At 39.0% G+C, this 24,012-nt stretch overlaps 1 protein-coding gene across 1 annotated transcript; it reads left to right on the plus strand.

Annotated features, from left to right (window-relative positions):
- Positions 1–349: 349 nt before the first annotated feature.
- On the plus strand, positions 350–18,041 carry EIF2S3 (eukaryotic translation initiation factor 2 subunit gamma). Its single transcript, XM_058535584.1, has 12 exons — positions 350–456; positions 1,035–1,098; positions 2,063–2,190; positions 2,278–2,399; positions 5,037–5,131; positions 6,386–6,544; positions 7,589–7,723; positions 9,549–9,643; positions 10,081–10,225; positions 12,782–12,951; positions 13,541–13,713; positions 17,617–18,041. The coding sequence occupies exons 1-12, from the start codon at positions 388–390 to the stop codon at positions 17,678–17,680; spliced, it is 1,419 nt and encodes a 472-aa protein (XP_058391567.1). The 5' UTR covers positions 350–387; the 3' UTR covers positions 17,681–18,041.
- Positions 18,042–24,012: the final 5,971 nt, after the last annotated feature.

A 24,012-nucleotide genomic window follows, 5' to 3' on the forward strand; every position in this document is an offset into this window, starting at 1 on the left:
CCAGGTTCCCGGAAACTCGTTCCGCTATCCCCACGGGAAACGGAAATGGCTTCTCGCTCGCCAGCGCGCGCGTCGGTTGCATCATCCGCCTAGCAAGGGGCCTTTTTCTGGGGCTGCCCTCAGCGTTGCCTGCACAAATAGCCAACAGGTCTGCGACGAATGGATCCCAAAACTTTGCCTCGTGATTTGTAGTCAGCCTGCCGGCAGGCACTACATAAACCCAAGCAGAGAGAAGTCCAAGCAGTGAGGCCCGTGCTGCACCGATCACCCGCCTTTCCCAGGCCGGCGCCTTAGTCAGCCTTCCCGCCTCCGCTGCCCCGCCCCGCACAAGGGGGCCTGCGTACAGTCAGGCAGTAGCCGGCGCGACTTCCTTCCTCTCCGGGCAAGATGGCTGGGGGCGAGGCTGGAGTGACTCTAGGGCAGCCGCATCTTTCTCGCCAGGATCTCGCCACCTTGGTAAAGTTTCGCTGTGGGAGGATGGGGAGTGAGCTGAGGAGTGGGGATGACCGAGCGTCCCGGGAGGCTTTGAGGCGAGGCAGTGCCGAGCTGTCGGGAGCGTGGGGTAGGAGGGAGCCCCGGAGCCCGCCGGGTTAAGCCGCGCTCGCGCCGCCGCCTGCACCTCCGCAGGTCCACGAGCTGGACCTGGGGATGTGAGATCGTGAGATCTCGAGACCCCGAAGCATTCGATTGGAAAGTCATAGTGTTAAATGTCATTGAGGTTTTAACTTCTTAAAGTCTGGGAAGGAAATGTCTACATTGTGCTCAGTGCTTAATGCTGTCAAGGTTGGGGGGCTTCGGGCCTCCACATCTCCCACAGTGAGCGGAGGTGTAGTCTTGTATAACGATGAAGGAGTCTTAGGGCTTCCCAGTCTTCAGAGTACCAGATTGCTTATACAGGAAAAGCGTTTTAGAAGTAGAAGAGAGCTAGCTGTTCAGATAGTGGCGAGCTGTAGGTAGCAAATATGGTTGAAGAAAAAGTTGTGATTTGTGTTACGTACAGCGATTTAGAATAAAAATAATATGTTTGATTACAGGATGTTACGAAGTTGACGCCACTTTCACACGAAGTTATCAGCAGACAAGCCACCATTAATATAGGTAAGTTAAGAATAGGTTGGAGGCCTCCCTTGCTTGATCTCCTGCAAGTAATTTTAACCTCTCTCTTTGTGTAATGACCTGAATTATATGAGGATGCAGATATTCAAGAAATAGATGTTGAGCCCTTGTGAGCAAAGCACCTACTAGATTTTTTGGGAAGCATGTTTCCCGTGCCTGGCTTATAGACTAGAAGAGAAGATATAGACACATGAAAAGTTTAATAGCGTAAGGCAATATGTAGTCATATGTAACAGTTTAAGGAAGAGGTGAAAATTCAGCTGTACTGACCACACAGGGTTATTGCAAGGGCAGAGTTTGTGAAAGTTTTATTTGCTATTTATACTATTGTTAAGTAGAATATTTTTTTTTTCTTAATTGGCATCTAGAACTTTAGAGGAGAAGTTATGTTGACTGTAAATTTTTGGTATTTGAGAGTCTGTACAAACAGCACAGTAAAACCTAGTTAAAGGTAAGGCTCTACCACAAGGCTATTAAAAAGTTATAAGATATATGCTACCCTTGGCAGCATTACCGTGATTAAATCTAGGTTGTTTTCATGCGTTCATTTTTGTTATGTTAGGATTCATCATACCTATTTACTTCACTCTGGAAATGCTGGAAAGTTTCTTAATATATAAGATTTTAAGTACTTTTTATTGAATGTTCATTTTAAATGAAGGTAGTGTTTTCTGTGATTAAAAACATAAGATGAATAGTTTTTATTATGGTGAGTATGGTTTTTAAACGAGGTTGTCAGTTACATAGAAAGTTCTCTTTAGTCCTGTATCAGAATAAGTTTTTAGTAGGAAAGGATGTATAGCAGGAAAAATCAAAAGTAATTGTTGGTTTTACATTGATATTTACAGTTAGTTATGGCTTTGGGTTTTCCACTCTTAACACTATTTGAAAAAACATCTGGTGTAATTGAGTACACATGAATTAATTTTTTGTACTTTGTCTACAGGTACAATTGGTCATGTAGCTCATGGGAAATCCACAGTTGTAAAAGCTATTTCTGGAGTTCACACTGTCAGGTTCAAAAATGAACTGGAAAGAAACATTACAATCAAACTTGGATATGCTAATGCTAAGGTGAGCTGTGTACTGTGAAACTAGAACCTAGCTTTAATTTTTGAACATGCAGGTAAATCTAAATCTTTTTTTGATTGGAACTTTCAGATTTATAAACTTGACGACCCAAGTTGTCCTCGGCCAGAATGTTATAGATCCTGTGGAAGCAGTACACCCGATGAGTTTCCTACAGACATTCCAGGGACCAAAGGGAACTTCAGATTAGTCAGGTAACCACTTCCGTGCTAAAAACACTTGACACTTCATATTTTATTGTCTTATGATTTGTGTTTTTTGAAATATTTAACTGAGATGTTAAACAGTGAACCTAATTGCTGATTTTCCATTATTTTATGATTTTATTGTCTATAATGACAATAATTTGAGCAGTCAGGTATTTAAACCTAAGTTAAAATACTTACATCTAGTTCTCCAAAGGAAAAGTATCACATAAGCAGAATGAAAGGGAGGGAAACACAGCTCATTGAATTTAAGGGATTCTTTTTGCCAGGCTTCCTAAATTTCTTTTAAACAATGTTATTTCTGTTTCTTAGATAAGGGAGGAACAAAGCCATTCTTTTTTTTTTTTTTTTTTTGTGAGGAGGATCAGCCCCGAGCTAACATCCATGCTAATCCTCCTCTTTTTTTTTTGGCTGAGGAAGACCGACTCTGAGCTAACATCTATTGCCAATCCTCCTCCTTTTTTTTTTTTTTTACCCAAAGCCCCAGTAGATAGTTGTATGTCATAGTTGCACATCCTTCTAGTTGCTATATGTGGGACTCGGCCTCAGCATGGCCGGAGAAGTGGTGCGTCGGTGTGCACCCGGGATCCGAACCTGGACCGCCAGTAGCGGAGCGCGCGCACTTAACCGCTAAGCCACAGGGCCAGCCTGGAACAAAGCTATACTTAATTACTCCTCTTAAATACATGGGCTTGTTACCCATCTGTTTTCTGAGTATGGTTGCATATCCTGGTTCTTTATCAGAGGATACTGACATCCGCCTAGTGATGTTTATGGGGTTTGGGGATGCCCCACAAGGAAATTTTAGACCTGGGGCAGAGTTGGGACTAGGGAGAGGTGAGTGAGACCCAAAATTTAAGAAGGGGGGAATGCTAAAAAAAACTCAGTAATCAAGATAAATAGTATTTTATTTTTTATTTATTTATTTTTTTAATATCTATTTATTTAGAGTGTGTGTGTGAGAGAGTGTGTGAGTATGTGAGAGAGAGAGGAAGATCAGCTCTGAGCTAACATCTGTCGCCAATCCTCTTTTTGCTGAGGAAGACTGGCCCTGAGCTAACATCTGTGCCCATCTTCCTCTACTTTATATGGGACGCCGCCACAGCATGGCCTGACAAGCAGTGTGTCAGTGCACGCCCGGGATCCGAATCTGGGCCACCAGCAGCGGAGCGTGCACACTTAACCACTATGCCACCGGGCAGGCCCTAAATAGTATTTTAATGCAATTCTTTTGAAATTAATGCAAAGAAATTGTCATAAACAGAATATCATTTTTTTAAATAGAGACAGGTTCAAATTACTCATTTTTTTCTTTCTTTCTTTCTTTCTTTTTTTTTTCCTTGCTGAGGAAGATTCTCCCTGAGCTAACATCTGTGCCAGTCTTCTTCTATTTTGTATGTGGGTCACCGCCACAGCATGGCCGCTGATGAGTGGTATAGGTCCATGCCCGGGAACCAAACCTGGGCCACCAAAGTGGAATACACCAAACTTAACCACTAGGCCACGGGGCCAGCCCCTAATTTTGATTTTTAAAAAACTTTAAATATTTATTTTGATTACTGGGTTTTTTGGCATCCCCTTGAATTTTGTACCTGAGGCAAGGACCTCACTTGCCTCACTCTAGTTCTGGCCCTGATCAGGGATCAGCAGACTTTTTCTGTAAAGGGCCAGATAGTAAATATTTTCTGCTTTGCAGGCCATAGGTTCTCTGTTGCAACTACTTATCTCTGCTCTTTTGTTATGAAAGCAGATGTGATGTGCATGAGTGGGTATGGCAGTGGGCAGTTTGCTGACTCCTGTTTTAGATCAGGATAGTGTGTGCATACAATTTTTAAAAATAATGATTCTGAATGAGTAGCATAGTTTTGTTAAAATAGTGCTGCCGTCTCCGGTTTAGATTGGCAGTTCCAGCTTTTCAAAATGCTAGAGAAATTTTTGACAGATTATTTTTTCAGATGGCAATGCCCATTCTGTTAACACTGTTTTAGCTTTGAAATCAATGACATTCCCGATATACACTCTATATCATATTCTATACCATATTCACTTTGATTGGATTTGGGAGTTTCTGTCCCTTCAGTTATTTCTACACATAGCTAATTTCATAGCTTTGTAATGATCTGCAGTGATTTTACTCTGAGCCAGTAGGTAATCTTATTTCCAAAGTCTAGAAATGCTAAATCCTGTAACCACTTGACTTTACAGCAGTAAGAATTAATTCCATATTCTGATTCCATATTCATATGTAATATTCATATTCTGTATTTAAAGTGATTTATTTTGTTTTTTTTGTGTGTGTGAGGAAGATTTGTCCTGAGCTAACATCTGTTGCCAATCTTCCTCTTTTTTTTTTTTTTGCTTGAGGAAGGTTAGCTCTGAGCTAACATCTGTGCCAGTCCTCCTCTATTTTGTATGTGGGTTGCCGCCACAGCATGGCTGACGAGCGGTGTATGTCCGCGCATGGGATCTGACCTTGTGAACCCGGGCCACTGAAGCGCAGTGGGCTGAACCCAACTGCTATGCTACGGGGCCAGCCCCTAAAGTAATTTAATTTTAAGAAATCTATAACTTGCACATTGAAGTATAGATTGATCTTAGGACTGATTGTTGTTTCTCAATTGTTAGACATGTTTCCTTTGTTGACTGTCCTGGCCACGATATTTTGATGGCTACTATGCTGAACGGTGCAGCAGTGATGGATGCAGCTCTTCTGTTGATAGGTAAATACATCAGAATTGGTTTGGACGAATCAGTGTGGAGCATATCCAAGATGAAATATTTAAGGAGAAACTAAGGCCTTTAAGAGCCATATCCGTTACCTAAGGGTCAAATTAATGGGAACTAACATGTCATCCAGGATGACACCCTGCCTACCAGATAGACCTAGGGCTGATATCTCGTGGGAATTCTTACAGTAGTATGTATGTTTAAAAAGTCAGTAGTGCATTTTCCCCACTTAGATCACATGAAATGATTTATTATTTTAGTTATATATTTACATGTAAAAGTAGATATATGGTTTTTTTTTTTTTGTCTCTGAGTTGTTCGCTGCAACATTGATGTATAATGGTTTTATTTACTTGTAAATCTCATTCATAATAAGTGCCGAAGTCTAGACTTGAATTGAGGTTTTCAGGGCTAGGATTGTGCTACTTTCCTTATGTGAGCTGTTGAGAGATTTTGTTGCTGTGAGATATAATTTTTAAAAGTATGCCAAGTGGACATAGTACAGGACACCTGAATGTCACTGCCTAGGGAGGATGATCGTTGGAGTGCCCAATAAAACATGCCTATTTCTTTATAATACACTGTCGGTTATCTTGGCAGTTATGTTCTTCCCTCCCATTGTTAGATAGTAGCCTCTGATGGTAGTTGAAGTTGAAACCCCTCTTAATTACTCTCTGCCCCTCAGGATCTTGACTGGGCCAGAACATCTCTAACACTAGATAGAGCCAGAGGGCTATACCTTATGCCTGAGCAAAACCTGAGGGCAGACCCTGAGATGCCAGACTTGTTGATTCCAAACTTCTTGCTTAGGACCAGGAATGGGAGGCTCCAGTGAATGCAGGCACAGAGGGTGAAGCAGGGGCAAAAGGTGGATGCTTGGTGATGTCCAAGACTTTTGCCTTGAATAGGGCTAGGGCATTCAAATGTTTCCTTTATTATATGCCAGCTAATTTTTTTTTTTGGTAGTAAAACACACATAACATAAAATTTACCATTTTAGCCCATTTAAAGTGTACAATCCAGTGACATTTAATATATTCACGGTGTTGTACAAGCATCACTGCTATCTAGTTCCAGAACGTTTTCATCACTCCAAAAGGAAACCTCGTGCCCGTTAAACAGTCCCTCTATTCCCCTTCCCCCCAGCCCCTGGCAACCACTAATCTGCTTTCTGTCTCTTATGGATTTGCCTGTTCTGGCAAATATTTCTAGCTAATTCTCATGCATCTTTTTTATTCATCATCTAGCTGGTAATGAGTCTTGTCCTCAGCCTCAAACTTCTGAACACCTGGCTGCTATAGAAATCATGAAACTGAAGCATATTTTGATTCTGCAAAATAAAATTGATTTGGTAAAAGAAAGCCAGGCTAAAGAACAATATGAACAGATCCTTGCATTTGTACAAGGTAAGAAGCCATAATATCTAATAAATCTATGAATCACTTTGAGAGGCATTTAATCCAGATATCAGATGTTAAATTAACTTTTAATATAATAGGTTATCTAAAACAGGGTGAACTTCTGGGTCTTAAGTCTTATTTTTCTCTACCTACTGCTTGTTAGCCACCTGATAGAACTAGTGAAATCTGTGTTTCTGAATTTGATAAACTAAAGTACATTTTTGCTCACCAAAAGTTAGAACTGAATTTGTGTTCTGGAAACTAGCAATCAGATTAAAAAAAAATCCTTCTCAGTGATGGTAAAATGAACAAAAGCATATTTAAAAAAAAAATAAGTATTACACCATTTATTCTTACTGGGTAGCTACTTTGAAAATTGGAACTGAAAGTGATTTAAATATTTAATCTTCCTAGTGTCCCTTTCTCTAACAGCACAGTGTTTCTCATTTCAGGGAACACAAGATGCATCGTATTGTTGACATCTCTTTTAGCCTGGTTTTTCTTGTTAGAAAGGTTGACTTCCTATGAACCCAGTTCTATCATAATGAAAAAGAATGTGTCACTTTAATTAAAATCTAATTATGTCTGGTCCATTTCTTTGACCAGCCTGTTTGACATGTACTTAATAAGGATCAAATATTATATGTGCCAGCAGTTTTGATTAGCAAAGAGTCTGTAATTTTATCTTGACATTTATTGGGAGGTTAATTACATGTTATTAGAAATCTTTCAACTAGTAAAGTGCTCTTTCCCAAGAGTGTTAGTATTTTATTCCTTTAAACAGTTTTATCATTTTAGTATATTAAATATATGTTAATATATTTTAACATTTTTTTTCTTTAATGGGAATAGCATTCATTTTCAGGAGTAAAAACATACGTAGAATACTACCACCTTTCTAAACAGAATTATCACTTTCTGCCTGTTGTTGGCAGTTGCGTAGGGATGTTTAGGTATCTCTTTTAGTAAACGTAACTGTTTCATGTAACATGTATAGAGCAAGTTCTGTAAAACTGAAGAATTGTGATCTTTCTGAATTTTGTCATATAGGTACAGTAGCAGAAGGAGCTCCTATTATTCCAATTTCTGCTCAGCTGAAATACAATATTGAAGTTGTCTGTGAGTACATAGTAAAGAAAATTCCAGTACCTCCAAGAGACTTTACTTCAGAACCCCGACTTATTGGTAAGTGATAAGATTTGTCTTTAACTCTTAATTTGATCTTTTCCACATTGGTGATTCCCCTTTAAGGGTGTTTATTAATTTTTCCTGTTTCTGCAGAGGTGATAATAAATTACAATCTCCATAAAAATTTTTTTGAAATCCATTAATTCTGTGTTGTACTGACTGCTAGATTGCATTGATGAGGGGTGGAGTCCTGAATACAGAAGGAACGTTTAACCTTTTTGTGCTCAGTATATGGTGTGTTGTATAATCAAGATGGAGTAATACAGTATTCTCTATGGAATTACAATGTTTCATTCAGGAACAGGATAGTGGTATTATGCAAAGTGAAATAAGTCAGAGGGAGAAGGTCAAATACCGTATGATTTCCTTCATTAAGTAGTAGATAACAACAACAACAAACAAACACATAGAGACAGAGATTGGATTGGTGGTTACCAGAGGGGAAGGGGGGAGGGAGGAGGGCGAAAGGGATAATTCGGCACATGTGTGTGGTGATGGGTTGTAATTAGTATTTGGGTGGTGAACGTGATGTAATCCATGCAGAAATAGAAGTGTAATGATGTACACCTGAAATGTATACAATGTTATAAACCAATGTTACTGCAATAAACAAAAAATTAAAAAAAAAAAAAAAGGAACAGGATGGTAGAACTTCCATACAAATGATTTCATTGTACCATTAATGAAGATTTTCAAGTCCCTTGCACTTTTATTTAAGTTCATAGTACCAATATTGGTATAATTTGATCATCTAAGCTTGTGGTTCCTACACAGAGATGTAGGAGCCTTTTCAAAACAGACATTTGAGCCCCTCCAAGTCTTCACTCGGCGCCCCTTGTGTGTTGTGGGAAGTGTTCTCCTCGGTGATTGTGATGCATACCTCTTGTTAAGGGTCACTGCCCTCAGGGACCTAAGTGTAGGTCATGTAGTCCTATAGTTCTTTTGTAGTTTTTTTTTGTGTGTGTGTGAGGAAGATCAGCCCTTAGCTAACATCCATGCTAATCCTCCTCTTTTTGCTGAGGAAGACCGGCTCTGAGCTAACATCTATTGCCAATTCTCTTCCTTTTTTTTCCTCAAAGCCCCAGTAGATAGTTGTATGTCATAGTTGCACATCCTGGTAGTTGCTGCATGTGGGACGCGGCCTCAGCATGGCCGGAGAAGCAGTGCATCAGTGCGTGCCCAGGATCCGAACCCGGGCCGCCAGTAGCGGAGCTCACGCACTTAACCGCTAAGCCACGGGGCTGGCCCTCTTTTGTAGTTTTAAAACTAAATTTTTATTTTACAAGTCATATGATGTAGAGGTATATAAAGAAACAATGATCTCTCTGCCTGCCACTTCTAGCCCCTTAGCTCTGAAGTAACCAAAATTAGCAGTTGGTGTGTAGTATTCCCACACCTTTCTTTTTCTTCATATCATGTGTAAACATACATGTTTCTTGTTTTAGTTTTTCTTTGTGGAAGTGGGATCATCCTATGCATGTTATTTTTGTAACTAGTTTTATTTTTTTTCTTAACCGTGTATGAGGGTTATCCTTCTAGATCATTACATGTGACTCTAACATTATTTTTTAATAGCTGCATGTTACTCCATAATATGAATGTACCATAATCCTATCAATGAACTTTTAAGTTATTTCTAATTTTTCCATCATAAGTAAGGCTGCAGTAAACCTAGTTGAGTAACAATACTAGAGTTTGTCACAAATTACCCCTCTGGTGTAAATCTTATGCGTCTACTATTTTAGAAAAGTTAACTTAGAATAATATTTTTTCTAAAGTTAAAATGAACAGAATTGGCTTGATTTGTTTTGTTTTCTTTTAGTTATTAGATCCTTTGATGTCAACAAACCTGGCTGTGAAGTTGATGACCTTAAGGGAGGTGTAGCTGGTGGTAGTATTCTAAAAGGAGTATTAAAGGTAAACTGGATTTTGGTTGTTCGGTTTTTCTTTTGTTTGGTTTTCCCTTGTCTTAATCAGGAAAATAGTATGGACACTCCAAATTGAAAAATAAAATTTTTTTTATGGTGTCTATACTTGATAGAGATTTCTTTGTTTACTTTTATGTCTTTTGAATGTGTCTGTCCTCTAACTTTATAGGCTCTTTATGAGTATGTAGCACATTTTATATGGGGATAGCCTTGTGTGGTAGGTAGTTAGAAACAGTTGGGTGGTTCTGGTTTTGAAGATGTCTTCCACATCTTTTTTTTTTTTTTTTTTTTTTTTTGATAGTGATTTTTGAAATAGAGAAAGGGTTGCCTTTTTAGTTTTATGGTCTTCCTGTTGGGACTTTTTCTATATAAATGGAAATTGTGTTGTCCCACAGTAGTTGTAATTACTAATTTATATTTTTACAGGTGGGCCAGGAGATAGAAGTCAGACCTGGTATTGTTTCCAAAGATAGTGAAGGAAAACTGATGTGTAAGCCAATCTTTTCCAAAATTGTATCCCTCTTCGCAGAACATAATGATCTTCAGTATGCTGCTCCAGGAGGTCTTATTGGTAAGGATTTTCCTCTCATCCCTACGCTTTTAATTTGTGGATATTCATGGTACTTTTCATGGGAAATGGATTACCCAAAAAGATATATTGTAGATTTTTTTTTTTTTTAAAGATTTTATTTATTTTCCCCCAAAAGCCCCAGTAGATAGTTGTATGTCGTAGTTGCACATCCTTCTAGTTGCTGTATGTGGGACGCGGCCTCAGCATGGCCGGAGAAGCAGTGTTTGGTGCGTGCCCAGGATCCGAACCTGGGCCGCCAGCAGCGGAGCGCACGCACTTAACCGCTAAGCCACAGGGCTAGCCTATATTGTAGATTCTTAATTGGATATTTTAATAGTTGAATGGAGTAGGGGAACATACATGTGGTTAAGCTGTTGATTTTAGGTCATGAAATGGTTTCATGTGTTTTCTAAAAATTATTTTTAAGGTTAAAGAAGAATACATTTTGGGTTAGTATATAAAATAGCTCCTTGTTAGTAATAACAAAATGCGTTTTATGACCTAGCATTTAAAATACCTAACTATACTTTGTGTGTGCATGTGTGTCTACATGGTTTTTAGTGTAGAAATGATTGTTTTTTATGTATGTTTTGCAAATGGAAAGTTACCCACAAATGTCAGTTGAATCATGTCATATTGTATTTACACTGAGATGGAAATAAAAGAAGATAACTTCCATTGTGTAGGAAGTTACTGAGGTAATTTATGGATTTTTCTGGTCCCTTACAATGTAGTGTCTTAGCAGATACCTAGAACAAGGCCAGATTTAGTGAGAGTTAGAGGTACTGGACTTTTGGATTAAGGAAGGAAATGTGTGGTGAAGAGGGAGTTTGTCTTTTGGTGCTGTGGTTTTCAGCTGTATAATTCATTTCTCTGTTCTATCTTGTAATTAAGAGTTTACTGTATATGATTTTATCTGTTTTTTTTAATAAGGAAACTCTGGAAAAGTGGAAGTGTTTGTTTGTTTTTTTAATTTAATTTATTTATTTCTTTTTCCCCAAAGCCCCAGTAGATAGTTGTATGTCGTAGTTGCACATCCTTCTAGTTGCTGTATGTGGGACGCGGCCTCAGCATGGCCGGAGAAGCAGTGCGTCGGTGCGCGCCCGGGATCCGAACCCGGGCCGCCAGCAGCGGAGTGCGCGCCCTTAACCGCTAAGCCACGGGGCCGGCCCAGAAGTGTTTGTTTTTTTTTAATTTGACTTATAGAACTTTCCAAACATAAAAGCAGAGAGAATAGTGTAATGATAACCCTCATGTAGCCACCACCCAGCTTCAACAATTATCAATACAGTCTTGCTTCCTTTTTTTTTTTTTTTTTTTTTTGGTGAGGAAGATCAGCCCTGAGCTAACATCCATGGTAATCCTCTTCTTTTTGCTGAGGAAGACCGGCTCTGAGCTAACATCTATTGCCAATCCTCCTCCTTTTTTTCCCCAGGGCCCCAGTAGATAGTTGTATGTCATAGTTGCACATCCTTCTAGTTACTGTATGTGGGACGCGGCCTCAGCATGGCCGGAGAAGCGGTGCATCAGTGAGCGCCTGGGGTCTGAACCCGGGCCGCCAGTATCGGAGCGCGCGCACTTAACCGCTAAGTCTCGGGGCCGGCCCCGCTTCATTTTTATAGCTTCTTCCTTCTCCCCATTGAAAGACAACAGCTAAAGTATTTTGAAATGGATCCCAGGAATCATATATGAAGTCTTTAAGCTATCTTTTTTTTTTTTTTTTGTGAGGAAGATCAGCCCTGAGCTAATATTGATGCCAATCCTCCTCTTTTTACTGAGGAAGATTGGCCCTGGGCTAACATCCGTGCCTGTCTTCCTCTAGTTTATATGGGATACCGCCACAGCATGGCTTGACAAGTGGTGTGTCAGTGCGTGCCCAGGATCTGAACCTGCAAATCCTGGGGCGGCTGAAGCAGAGCATGCACACTTAACCACTATGCCATTGGCTGGCCCCCTCAGCTATATTTTTTTTTTTTTTCCCCTTTTTCTCCCCAAAGCCCCAGTAGATAGTTGTATGTCATAGTTGCATATCCTTCTAGTTGCTGTATGTGGGACGTGGCCTCAGCATGGCTGGAGAAGCGGCGCGTCAGTGCACGCCTGGGATCCGAACCCGGGCCTCCAGTAGCGGAGCATGCATGCTTAACCACTAAGCCACGGGGCCAGCCCCTTAGCTATCTTTTTGATCAGACTTCCAGGAGAGAAATGGCAGGCAAATATTCTGCAAACTACTCATTATGAATTTTGTGTGTTTTCAACCTTCATTAATGATATTCAGACTCATTTTTGAGTTAGGCTATTATTTCGGTTTGCCCTTTATTTAGAATTTAAATCAAGAGACTCTTTCCGTTCTCAAATGCCCAACTAACCCATGAGTTTACAGTTCTGTTTCTTCAGATAAAACAAGTATTTTGTCACACCTATGTAGCTATTACATGAGTATGAAAATGTAAGTGTGTATTAAGATGTATAGGTATATGCTGTACTTGTTTAAGTTTTTGGGTAAATAGCTTTATAGGAAATAAAAAGTTGGACTATATATATCTTATTTTATATCAGGAGTTGGAACAAAAATTGACCCCACTTTGTGCCGGGCTGACAGAATGGTGGGGCAAGTACTTGGAGCAGTTGGAGCTTTACCTGAAATCTTCACTGAGTTGGAAATCTCCTATTTCCTGCTGAGACGGCTTCTAGGTGTACGCACTGAAGGAGACAAGAAAGCAGCAAAGGTAAGTGCTTTCTGTAATTCCTGTTTCAAAAAAAGTAACAGTGATGATAAGACCAGTTTTGACATTCATTCTTCTACAATTAACACAGATTAAGGAAAAAAGTTGTGAGACTGACCCAGTGGTGTGGTGGTTAAGTTCACACACTCCACTTCAGGGCCCGGGGTTCATGGGTTCAGATCCTGGGCGTGGACCTACACACTGCTCATCAAGCCATGCTGTGGCGGTATCCTACATACAAAATAGAGGAAGATTGGCACAGATGTTAGCTCAGGGCCAATCTTCCTCACCAAAAAAAAAAAAAAAGAAAAGAAAAGAAAAAAAGGTGAATAAATTTCACTTACTGAAAATTGAGAACTTGTATATGGCAATCAGTTTAAAGTAAAACAAAATGGGAAAGTATGTCACGTATGACAGTGACATGACATTCCATTACCCATGTGATTTTTTTTAAAGTCTCAGTGAGATTAGATTGGCAGAGATGGAAAATTGCTGACATCTGTTGTTGGGAAGGATTTAGGAAAATAAGCAGTCATATTTGGAAAGCATTTTCTTCATTTTGGGCTTTATTTTTCCCAATTTGTCTCCCTAGGTGCAAAAGCTGTCTAAGAATGAAGTGCTCATGGTGAATATAGGATCCCTGTCGACAGGAGGAAGAGTTAGTGCAGTCAAGGCCGATTTGGGCAAAATTGTTTTGACTAATCCTGTGTGCACAGAAGTAGGAGAAAAAATTGCCCTTAGCCGAAGAGTTGAGAAACACTGGCGGTAAGTTTATTAGCCTTTGTCACTGTCTAATAAAACAGACACAATCAGTTTCCTTAAGTTCTTGGTGGTGTACACACACACTTTTCCTTGACTGCAGAAGTTGTTGTGGCTTTAACTCTCAACTGTTTATTCGTATGACTTTGAAATCTGTATTTCTAGCCCTGATTTGTGATAGACACAACCTATGCAAAAACTAAGGAATTTAGGTTCAATATTTCTTTTGCCTTTGGCTTTTAAAAACTTATTTGGAAATAATTTCAAACCTAACAGGAAAATTACAAGTATTGTACACAGAACTCCTAGATTCCCTTTTCCCAGATACACAGATTTATTTGTGTGTGTCTATATATATATATATAAATTTTTTTTGAACCATATGAAGAGTAGATTGTATGTATCATGCACCTTGATCTCTTAACACTTCCGTGTATATTTTTTAAAAACAAGGATATTGTTTTATATAACCACTTCATAAGTTTAGCATTGATAAAATACTGAAATTTACAGTCCATATTGCAGTTTTATCTCTTGTTTCAGTAATGTCCTCTATGTCCCTCCAGTCTAGGATCATGTATTGCATTTAGTTTTCATGTCTCTTTGATCTCTAATCTGGAACTTCCACAGCCTTTCTTTGTCTTACTTGACATTGATAATTTCGAGGAATACAAGCTAGTTGCTTTATAGACTGTTCTTCAGTTTGTGTTTATCTGATGTTTCCTAAGATTAGATTTAGGTTGTGTATTCTTGGCTGGAATACTTATGTAGGTGATGATGTCTCCTCAGGGAATCACAGCCAGAGGCACATGATATCTGACTGCTCCTCCTTCTTGAGATTAATTTTGATGATGCAATCAGGGTGTTGTCTAGTTTCTCCACTACATAGTTACTTTTTTTTTTACCTTGCAACTAAGAAGCATTCTGTGGAGAGACTCTTTGAGACTATGCAAATAACCTGCTCCTCATCAAATCCCACCCTCCCTGGATTTAGCATCCATCCATTGATGATTCTTACTGAATTGAGCTTGATTATAGTGATTGCAGAATGGTGACTCCCTCCCCCGCAACTCCACCACTCCTCATTTATCATTTGACATTCTTTCTTCCCCGTTATTTACTTATCTAGTTAAAGTATGAACTCATGAAGTCCTATTTTATTCAATAGGTTATGAGTCATTACTGTCCTTATTTATTTTGATGCCCAAATTGTCCAGGATTCGTCCAGTAGAGACCTTTCAGGCTGGCTTGTGTGTTCTTTTGACATGTCCCCATCATTTTTTTTTTTTTTTAACAGTTCCTTATTTTCTGCCACAAGATGTTCCAGAGTCATCTTGTACACCCCCGCCCCCGCTCCGGTTTAGAGTTGGCCATTTCTCTAAGGAACCCTGGTTCCTTTTACTGGGAAATGGTATTTAGAAATGAAGATGTGGGACCAGCCTGCTGGTGTAGCAGTTAAGTGTGCGTGCTCTGCTGCTGTGGCCCAGGGTTCAGATCCCGGGCACGCACTGATGCACTGCTTGTCAAGGCATGCTGTGGCGGCGTCCCATATAAAGTGGAGGAAGATGGGCACGGATGTTAGCCCAGGGCCAGTCTTCCTCAGCAAAAAGCGGAGGATTGGCGACAGATGTTAGCTCAAGGCTAATCTTCCTCACACACACAAAAAAAGAAATGAAGATCTGGGTGCTAGGTATGTGCATTACTCCTAAGGTACTATTGTGTCTAGGCCCTTTCGGTGGATAGTGCTAGAAAACATACACATATCTTTGACTCCTGACTCTTTGCTCTTTCCCTGGTTAGTTACTGAATCTGCCCTTTTCTTTCTATTCTGTGTGACCTCATCATAGCCTATACCACTATCATTTCACAGTTAAAAGTTATTGGAAAAGATTCCTAGTTTGCCTCTTTGTTACTTAAGAGCTCAGTCAAAATTAATCTTCCTAAAACATTTTTATCTAAAACGTTATTACTGTGCTCAATAATTTCTAGTAGCTTCTCACTACTTTCTGACATTCAGAACCTTTCTGGAAGCCTGCTTCAATGCCTTTTATGTTTCCTCCTGCTTTGTCTTATATAAACCTTCTAAATTAGACTATTCCGTGTCCTAATTGTCCCCATAATTATTCAAATCACCCTTGGCTCTCTGTTTTTTTCCTCACTACCTACCTCCCTTATTAAGGCTTCCATGATACTGTGCTCTATAATGGTCTCTCATCCTTATTGTTCAGAAGATCTGAATTATTACTTTCTAATTTAGACAGAGTTAAACTTTTTATTGTCTAAGTAAGCCTGCTTTGTGGTAATTTATGCCCGCTTGATTTTACTCTTTTGTGTATTATACTATTTGCTATTATAGACATACTAATTTCCAGTGTATTTTATTTTATTTATTTATTTTTTTTTTTTTTAAGATTTTATTTATTTATTTTTTCCCCCCAAAGCCCCAGTAGATAGTTGTATGTCATAGTTGCACATCCTTCTAGTTGCTGCATGTGGGACGTGGCCTCAGCATGGCTGGAGAAGCGATGTGTCGGTGTGCGCCCGGGATCTGAACCCGGGCCACCAGCAGCGGAGCGCGCGCACTTAACCGCCAAGCCACAGGGCCGGCCCTCCAGTGTATTTTAAAATTGTTGTTAGTGCCATCGAGTTGATTCTGACTCCTAGCAACCCTGTGTACAGCAGAGCGGGACCCTGCCTGGTGTTTTGCACCATCCTCTCACCTTCCAGTGCTATATCAGCTAATGCTCTGCAGCTATTCATAGGGTTTTCGTGGCCAGTTTTTTCAGAAGTGAGTGGCCAAATCCGTCCTTCCAGTCTGTCTTAGTCTGGAAGCTCTGCTGACACCTGTCCACCATGGGTGATCCTGCTGGTATTTGAAATACCAGTGGCATAGCACTCAGCATCACAGCAACATGCAGCCACCAAAGTATGACAACCAACAGGCGGGTGGTGTGGTTCCCTGACAGGAAAACGAACCCAGGCCGTGGCAGTGAGAGCACCAAATCTTAACCACTAGACCACCAGGGTTGGCTATTTTAAAATAGGCTTAAACAGTAAACTTTCAAAAACTCTCAACATGGAATGTATCATTCTCACTTAGTTAGAATGGTACATTTCCTAGATTAAAACAGATTTTAAAACAAAGGATCTTTTTGAGTCTGCCCACTAATATAAGAAGATTCTATCGAAATGAAATTTTAGACTTTGCTTAAAAATTAGCAAGTATGTTAAAATCGTTAAAAGAAATGAGAGTGTCTGATTGATCCTTACATTCTTTAGAATTGTGGTTTTAACCCATGTTTAGTTGAGTTTTGTTCTAGAAGCTACAGTTGAGGTAGCAATCCAGCCTGGTCATTGATTAGAGCAGACATCGAAGGAGGGAGCAGAGGTCCCTCTGCTGTTGAGAGTAATCTGTTTATAGACTATCCACTCTTCTAGTTCTTCTCTTAATTTCCTTTACCAGCTAAGGTCATGCTGAAGCCATTGTGATCTGTTGAGGTGCTGTGAATGGTAAGAAAGCGTTTTTCAAGGAGAAAAGGATAGAGAATGAGATTTTTAAAAAAAAAAATCAGACTGAAGTGGCTTGTGTGTCGACATGGTTCCTTAGGCAGACTGGAAGGCTCTTCGGCAGTTCTGAAGGGGTAGATATATTTTGATAGAGTGAAGAGGAGCATATTTATAGCAGCAACTTTTGTTTGCTTTTCCTGTCATTCGTTCTGGCTAGAGCCCATCTTTCAGGGTATAAGAATCTAAGAAGATAGTGTAAGCTTTTTTTATGGAAAGGCAGGTTTTGGAAACAAATTCAAATTTAGCAGATAGGCAAGTAAAACCAGTTATGTTATATGATTGTGCGGTAATGATAATGAAATGGATGTAAAATTCACGATTTCTTTTATTTTCATTTTGCAGTTTAATTGGTTGGGGTCAAATAAGAAGAGGAGTGACAATCAAGCCAACAGTAGATGATGACTGAAGAATTCCAGTTAAATAATACATTTGGATGAAGTCGGAACTTCTCTTAATAACCTAGGGGTATATTTTCAAAGGAATGCTGGGGAATTAATTTCACAGCTCATTACCTTAGTAGTAGCTGTAAGGTTATTCTCATTTTTTGGTGATGAAAATTTAACCTCTAGTACTAAAATAGGACCTATAGTAAATGTAAAAATTGGCATAATGTTGGATTGAATCTACATTTTACCAGAAATTAATCATTCCCAAATAATGTCTAATATATGCATCATGCAGGTTTGAAATGAAACTGTTTGCTACAACCAGCCTTTGCTGTAGCACACGTATCACTGAACCTGTTTGAAATAAAACTTTTCTTCTTATTTTTCATGATTCATCTTTGAGTAGCTTCAGGCTTGAAGGATTGTTGTACCAGTAAACTTGAAGACACGGATTCTTGAAGACCAGCTTCCCTTTGCCTCATATATTATGTTGCTTTATCTTTGCAATTTTGAGTGAAAAAGAAATTAGTAGGTTCAAAGAAAATTATCCTTTAGAGCATGAGTGCTCATTCCCCATGGACACCCTTTTCTCTCCCCTTCCACTTTTCCTGGACTGGAACACAGGAAACTAGAGCCAGAAGTTCTCCTCACCCTCTCCCTGTGATGCCCTGCGATTGTTTCTGCATTGGTTAGGCCCATTGGAAAATACTGTTACACCAGATGATTCTAGATAAGTAACGAAGATCTTTGCAGGCCTTATTTTATGTTTTTTCTTAACTGCTTAATTGGTATGGTTATGATATAGATTCTAATATGAGTAATCTTTGGACCTTTCAAGAGGTAAAAGATGTTAGAAAGCAAAGGGTGAGCCCTTTGATTTTTAACTTATTCTCCATGTTCCTGCACTTTTCCTGTGCTGTGCTTTTTTATTTATCTTTTTGTTTCATAAGATTTTGTTAGAGCATTGGTTCTCCACTCTGGCTGACATTAGAATTTCTGGAGAAAGTTAAAAAAAAAAAAAAAGATAGATATCTCACAGAGATTCTGATTTAGTTGGCTTGGAGTGGAGCCCAGGCATTGATATTTTTTAAAATTCCCCAGTGTTGAGAAACAAGTTTAGAGAGTAGAGTAGAGATTCTGTGTCAAATAACACAGAAACTTGCTGAGTTTTGGTAGTCTGATGTAATACTCCCTAGTTTGCTTTTCTTAAATTTGCATTTAATATGGGACTTGATGCTACAGTCATGATATGTGCTCTTTTGGGCCTTGAAACTCCTGCCTTGTAGAAGTTTAGAAGCTGTGGCTATGAGTTGTTATTTAAGTTTATAAGTTTTGAGGAAGCATATTAACGTTACATACTTGATTGACTTTGAAGGGTTGTGTTATAGCGTGAAGAACGTGTTTAAATAAAGCAAGATTCTAATCCAGACATTAATTTTATATCTAACATATCCCCATGTGTTTTGTAATCACCTTCTACCAGAAATTCTGGAGTAGCCTAAGACCTGCAGCTTTGCAATAGTTGACTAATTTATTGTAATTAATCTCAAGTCAGAACTGAAACCAGAAGTCTCTTGTCTATTTCAAATATCCACATGAATTTCAGCAAATTGGCAAAGCACTGTGCTTAGTGTAAATGAGAATACACAAATATGAAAACAATGGGCCTTATTTTCATAGAACTTGAAGTCAGTGCAGTGATTCTCAGCAGAAGTTGTACCTCGTTGAGAATCTGCCTGTAATGTGGTCATTGACAAAAGTACATTGCATATGTAAATCCTGTTGGCTCTCCCATCAAGATGTTTTCAGAATCTGACCAGTTCTCAGCACTTCCACTGCTACCATCCTAGTCAAAGCCACCAGTGGCTCTCACCTAGAATAGCCCTGTAACTCCTCCCTGCTTCCACACTTGCCCTACTGTAGTCTGTTTTCAACACAGCCAGAGTTACCCTTCTTGTAGGAGAATGGTATGTACAACTTTACGATAATAAATCGTAAAGTTAGTCTCACAGAAATGGGGAGGGTGTGAGGACAGTCTATCTGACATCCAGATGATTTCCAGGGTGACCAGAAAGTTCTCTTCACTATTTCACTCTTTGTATATAACCTCCAAAGATGATGTTTGTGTGTTTGATTTTTGCAGAGGAAAAAGAACTTTTCTTCTAATGAGAGTGTACAAATAGCTGCACTCTCATAAAACTTCTGAAGTCCCATAAAACTTAATATGGTGAAGCTTCCAGTGAAATAGATGTGTTTCTGGAAATACATAAAAATTTTAAAAATTACCAAAAATGAAGCAGATACTCTTAAAATATTGATAATCAAGAAACTGAGGTTATTAAAATATTACCTCTGCTCTACAAGCTCACAAGACACATTCTGCCAAATTTCAAGGCATGGGAATTCCTATTATTTAAATTGTTCCAGAATATAGGAAACGAAAAGGGGACAAAAAAGGAGATATCCTAACGCAATTGTTCAAAATTATTATATCCCTGCTGCCCAAACCTGGAGAGAATACTATCAAAAACAAAAAAAATAAACCACCAGAGACCATTTTCACAGATAAAGGTATAAAATCCATACTCAAACATTAGTAAATTAAGTCCAGCGATATATTAAGGGAATAATACATTCTTGTGTATACATGGATGTTTTATAGGTTGAAAGAAAAAAACATACCTTGAAGATGTATTTGATACAATTCAAAAATTTTTAAATGTAGGTAATGTGGAGAAGGAAACTTAACGATGTAGTTTACTTAACAGAGAACTATCAGCAGCATTTTTAACGATGAAACCTTGGAACACAGTAACGTCCTTCCATAATGCCATTGGTGGGGTGAAAAGTTTCAGTAGGGTAAAATGTGGGGTTGTGAACATAGGACTGGTGACGTCAGCATCATGGCGGAGTGAGCTTTCCCGTGAATTCTTCCCCCACAAAATACAACAAAAGTAACAGCCACAGACCAACAACGGAATCCCAGACAGTCAAAAGCTGGAGCGGAGGGATCCACACTGCCGCACATCTGAGAGCGGAACGTGCTGGGCCCCTGGAGGAAGTGGGGAGAGGTAAGGAGAACTCCGCTCCCTCCCCATCAGATCAGCGATCCGGTCCGCGCGGCTCCCAGAGAGGGGGGAGGGGCGGCCCTCGGCGGGAAACTGTAGCTCTTCGGGCTCTCTCAGCCAGTGGGAAACTCCCGCACAGAGGGCTCAGAGGAGCCACAGGGCTACCATCAACATCTGAGCAACCCAGAGAGCGGATAAAGAGGGGCAAACGAGAAGCCTCCCACGTCAGGGAGGAGGAAAATCAAAACCAACACAGGAACCACAATGCAAAAATATATGAAATCACCAGACCAGAAACAAAATGACAAGCACCCAGAAATCAACCCCGAAGACACAGAAATCCATAAACTAAATGACAGAGATTTCAAAATAGCTATCATAAAAACACTCAACGAAATACGAGACAACAAAGACAAACAATTAAATGAGATTAGGAGTTTCTTCACAAAAGAGATTGAAATCATAAAGAAAAACCTATCAGGGCTGATGGAGATGAAGAACACAATGGAGGAGATAAAGGAGAATCTGGAATCTTTAAAGAACAGAGCTGACAATATGGAGGAAAGAATTAGTACTTTAGAGGATAGGAATACAGATATACTCCAGATGGAAGAAGAGAGAGAACTAAGACTAAAAAGAAATGAAGAAAGACTCCGAGAAATATCGGACTCTATTAGAAAATGTAACATAAGAATTATAGGTATTCCTGAGGGAGAGGAGAGGGAAAGAGGAACAGAGAGCCTATTCAAGGAAATAATAGCTGAAAATTTCCCAAATCTGGGGAAGGAGCAGGAAATACCAGTAAGCGAAGCCAACAGGACTCCTATATATATTAACAGACAAAGGCCTTCACCACGACACCTAGTGGTAAGGCTAGCCAGGGTCAACGACAAAGAAACAATATTAAGGGCAGCTAGACAAAAACAAAAAATAACGTACAAAGGAACTCCCATCAGGCTCTCAGCGGATTTCTCAACAGAAACTTTTCAGTCTAGAAGAGACTGGAATGATATATTCAAAATACTAAAAGACAAAAACTTTCAGCCAAGAATACTCTATCCAGCAAAAATATCCTTCAAATATGATGGAGAAATAGTAACTCTCCCAGATAAACAAAAGCTAAGGGAGTTCATGGCCACGAGACCGCCACTACAAGAAATACTCAAGAAGGCCCTCAGGCCTGAAAACAAGAAGAGAAAGGGAACACAAAGCTTGGAGTAAGGAGAAAAGTAGGTAGACAAAATCAGAGAAATAGTAGATCTTTACCGGAATAGGTTAGCAACCACTTAAATACTAAACTCAAAGATCAAAGGAAGAAATTCACCAAAAATAAATTTAACCTCATCACTGTAAACACACAGCCACAACACAAGATAGAATAAGGTATAACAAGAGCAACTTAGAAGGGGAAGAGGAAAGTGACTGAATTGACTTAGTATAAGGAAATAGGAGGCTATCAGATAATGGACTATCTCATACAGAAGATTTTTCGCCCAAACCTCAAGGTAACCACTAAACAAATAATCAAATTAAAACCACATATGATAAACAAAGAGAAAACTAGAAGAATCATAAGACAGAACAACCAAACTGAATTGGCAGTCCAAAACAAATGGGACAAGAAACAAAGGAAATGCAAAAGAACCAGAAAATAAGTGACAAAACAGCAACATTCAACCCTCATATTTCAATAATTACCCTAAATGTAAATGGATTGAACTCTCCAATCAAAAGATACAGAGTGGCAGGATGGATTAAAAAGCAAGACCCAACAATATGCTGCCTTCAGGAAACACATCTTAGCACTAAAGACAAGCACAGGCTCAGAGTGAAAGGATGGAAGACAATACTCCAAGCTAATGGCAAACAAAAGAAAGCAGGTGTTGCCATACTCATATCAGACAAAGTAGACTTCAAGATAAAACAGGTTAAGAAAGACAAAGAAGGGAAATATATAATGATAAAAGGGACACTCCATCAAGAAGACATATCACTTATAAATATATATGCACCCAACATAGGAGCACCAATGTACATAAAACAACTATTAACAAACCTAAAAGGAGAAATCAACAACAACACAATAATAGTAGGGGATTTTAACACCCCACTTACAGCAATGGATAGATCATCCAGACAAAAAGTTAATAAAGAAATATTAGACTTAAATGAAAAACTGGACGAGATGGACCTAGTAGACATATACAGAGCACTCCACCCAAAAACAGCTGACTACACATTCTTCTCAAGCGCGCATGGAACATTCTCTAGGATAGACCATATGTTGGGAAACAAAGCAAGCCTCAATAAATTTAAGAAGATTGAAATCATAACAAGCATCTTTTCAGACCATAAGGCTATGAAACTGGAAATGAACCAGGAAAAAAAAACTGGGAAAGTGACAAAAATGTGGAGATTAAACAACATGCTACTGAACAACCAATGGATCATTGATGAAATTAAAGGAGAAATCAAAAACTATCTGGAAACAAACGAAAATGATAACATGCCATATCAAACCATATGGGACGCAGCAAAAGCGGTCCTGAGAGGGAAACTCATAGCGATACAAGCCCACCTTAACAAACAAGAAAAAGCCCAAATAGGCAACCTTAAATTACACCTAACAGAACTAGAAAAAGAAGAACAAACAAAGCCCAAAGCCAGCAGAAGGAGAGAAATAATAAAAATCAGAGCAGAAATAAATGATATTGAGACCAAAAAAACAGTAGAAAGGATTAATGAAACAAAGAGTTGGTTCTTCGAGAAGATAAACAAAATAGACAAACTCTTAGCCAGGCTAACTAAGAAAAAAAGAGAAAAGGCTCAAGTAAATAAAATTAGAAATGAAAGAGGAGAAATGACAACGGATACCATGGAAATACAGAGGATTATAAGAGAATACTATGAGAAATTATATGCCAACAAATTGGACAATCTAGAAGAAATGGATAAATTCTTAGACTTATACAACCTCCCAAAATTGAACCAAGAAGAAATGGAGAATCTGAATAGACCAATCACAAGTAAAGAGATTGAAACAGTAATCAAAAACCTCCCAAAAAATAAAAGTCCAGGACCAGATGGCTTCTCCAGTGAATTTTACCAAACATTCAAAGAAGATTTAATACCCATCCTCCTCAAACTATTCCAAAAAATAGAGGAAGATGGAACACTTCCTGAATCATTCTATGAGGCCAACATCACCCTGATACCGAAACCAGACAAAGACAATACAAAGAAAGAAAATTACAGGCCAATATCGCTGATGAACATTGATGCAA

Source organism: Diceros bicornis, chromosome X (assembly GCF_020826845.1).
Source record: "Diceros bicornis minor isolate mBicDic1 chromosome X, mDicBic1.mat.cur, whole genome shotgun sequence".
Taxonomy (NCBI): Eukaryota; Metazoa; Chordata; class Mammalia; order Perissodactyla; family Rhinocerotidae; genus Diceros; species Diceros bicornis.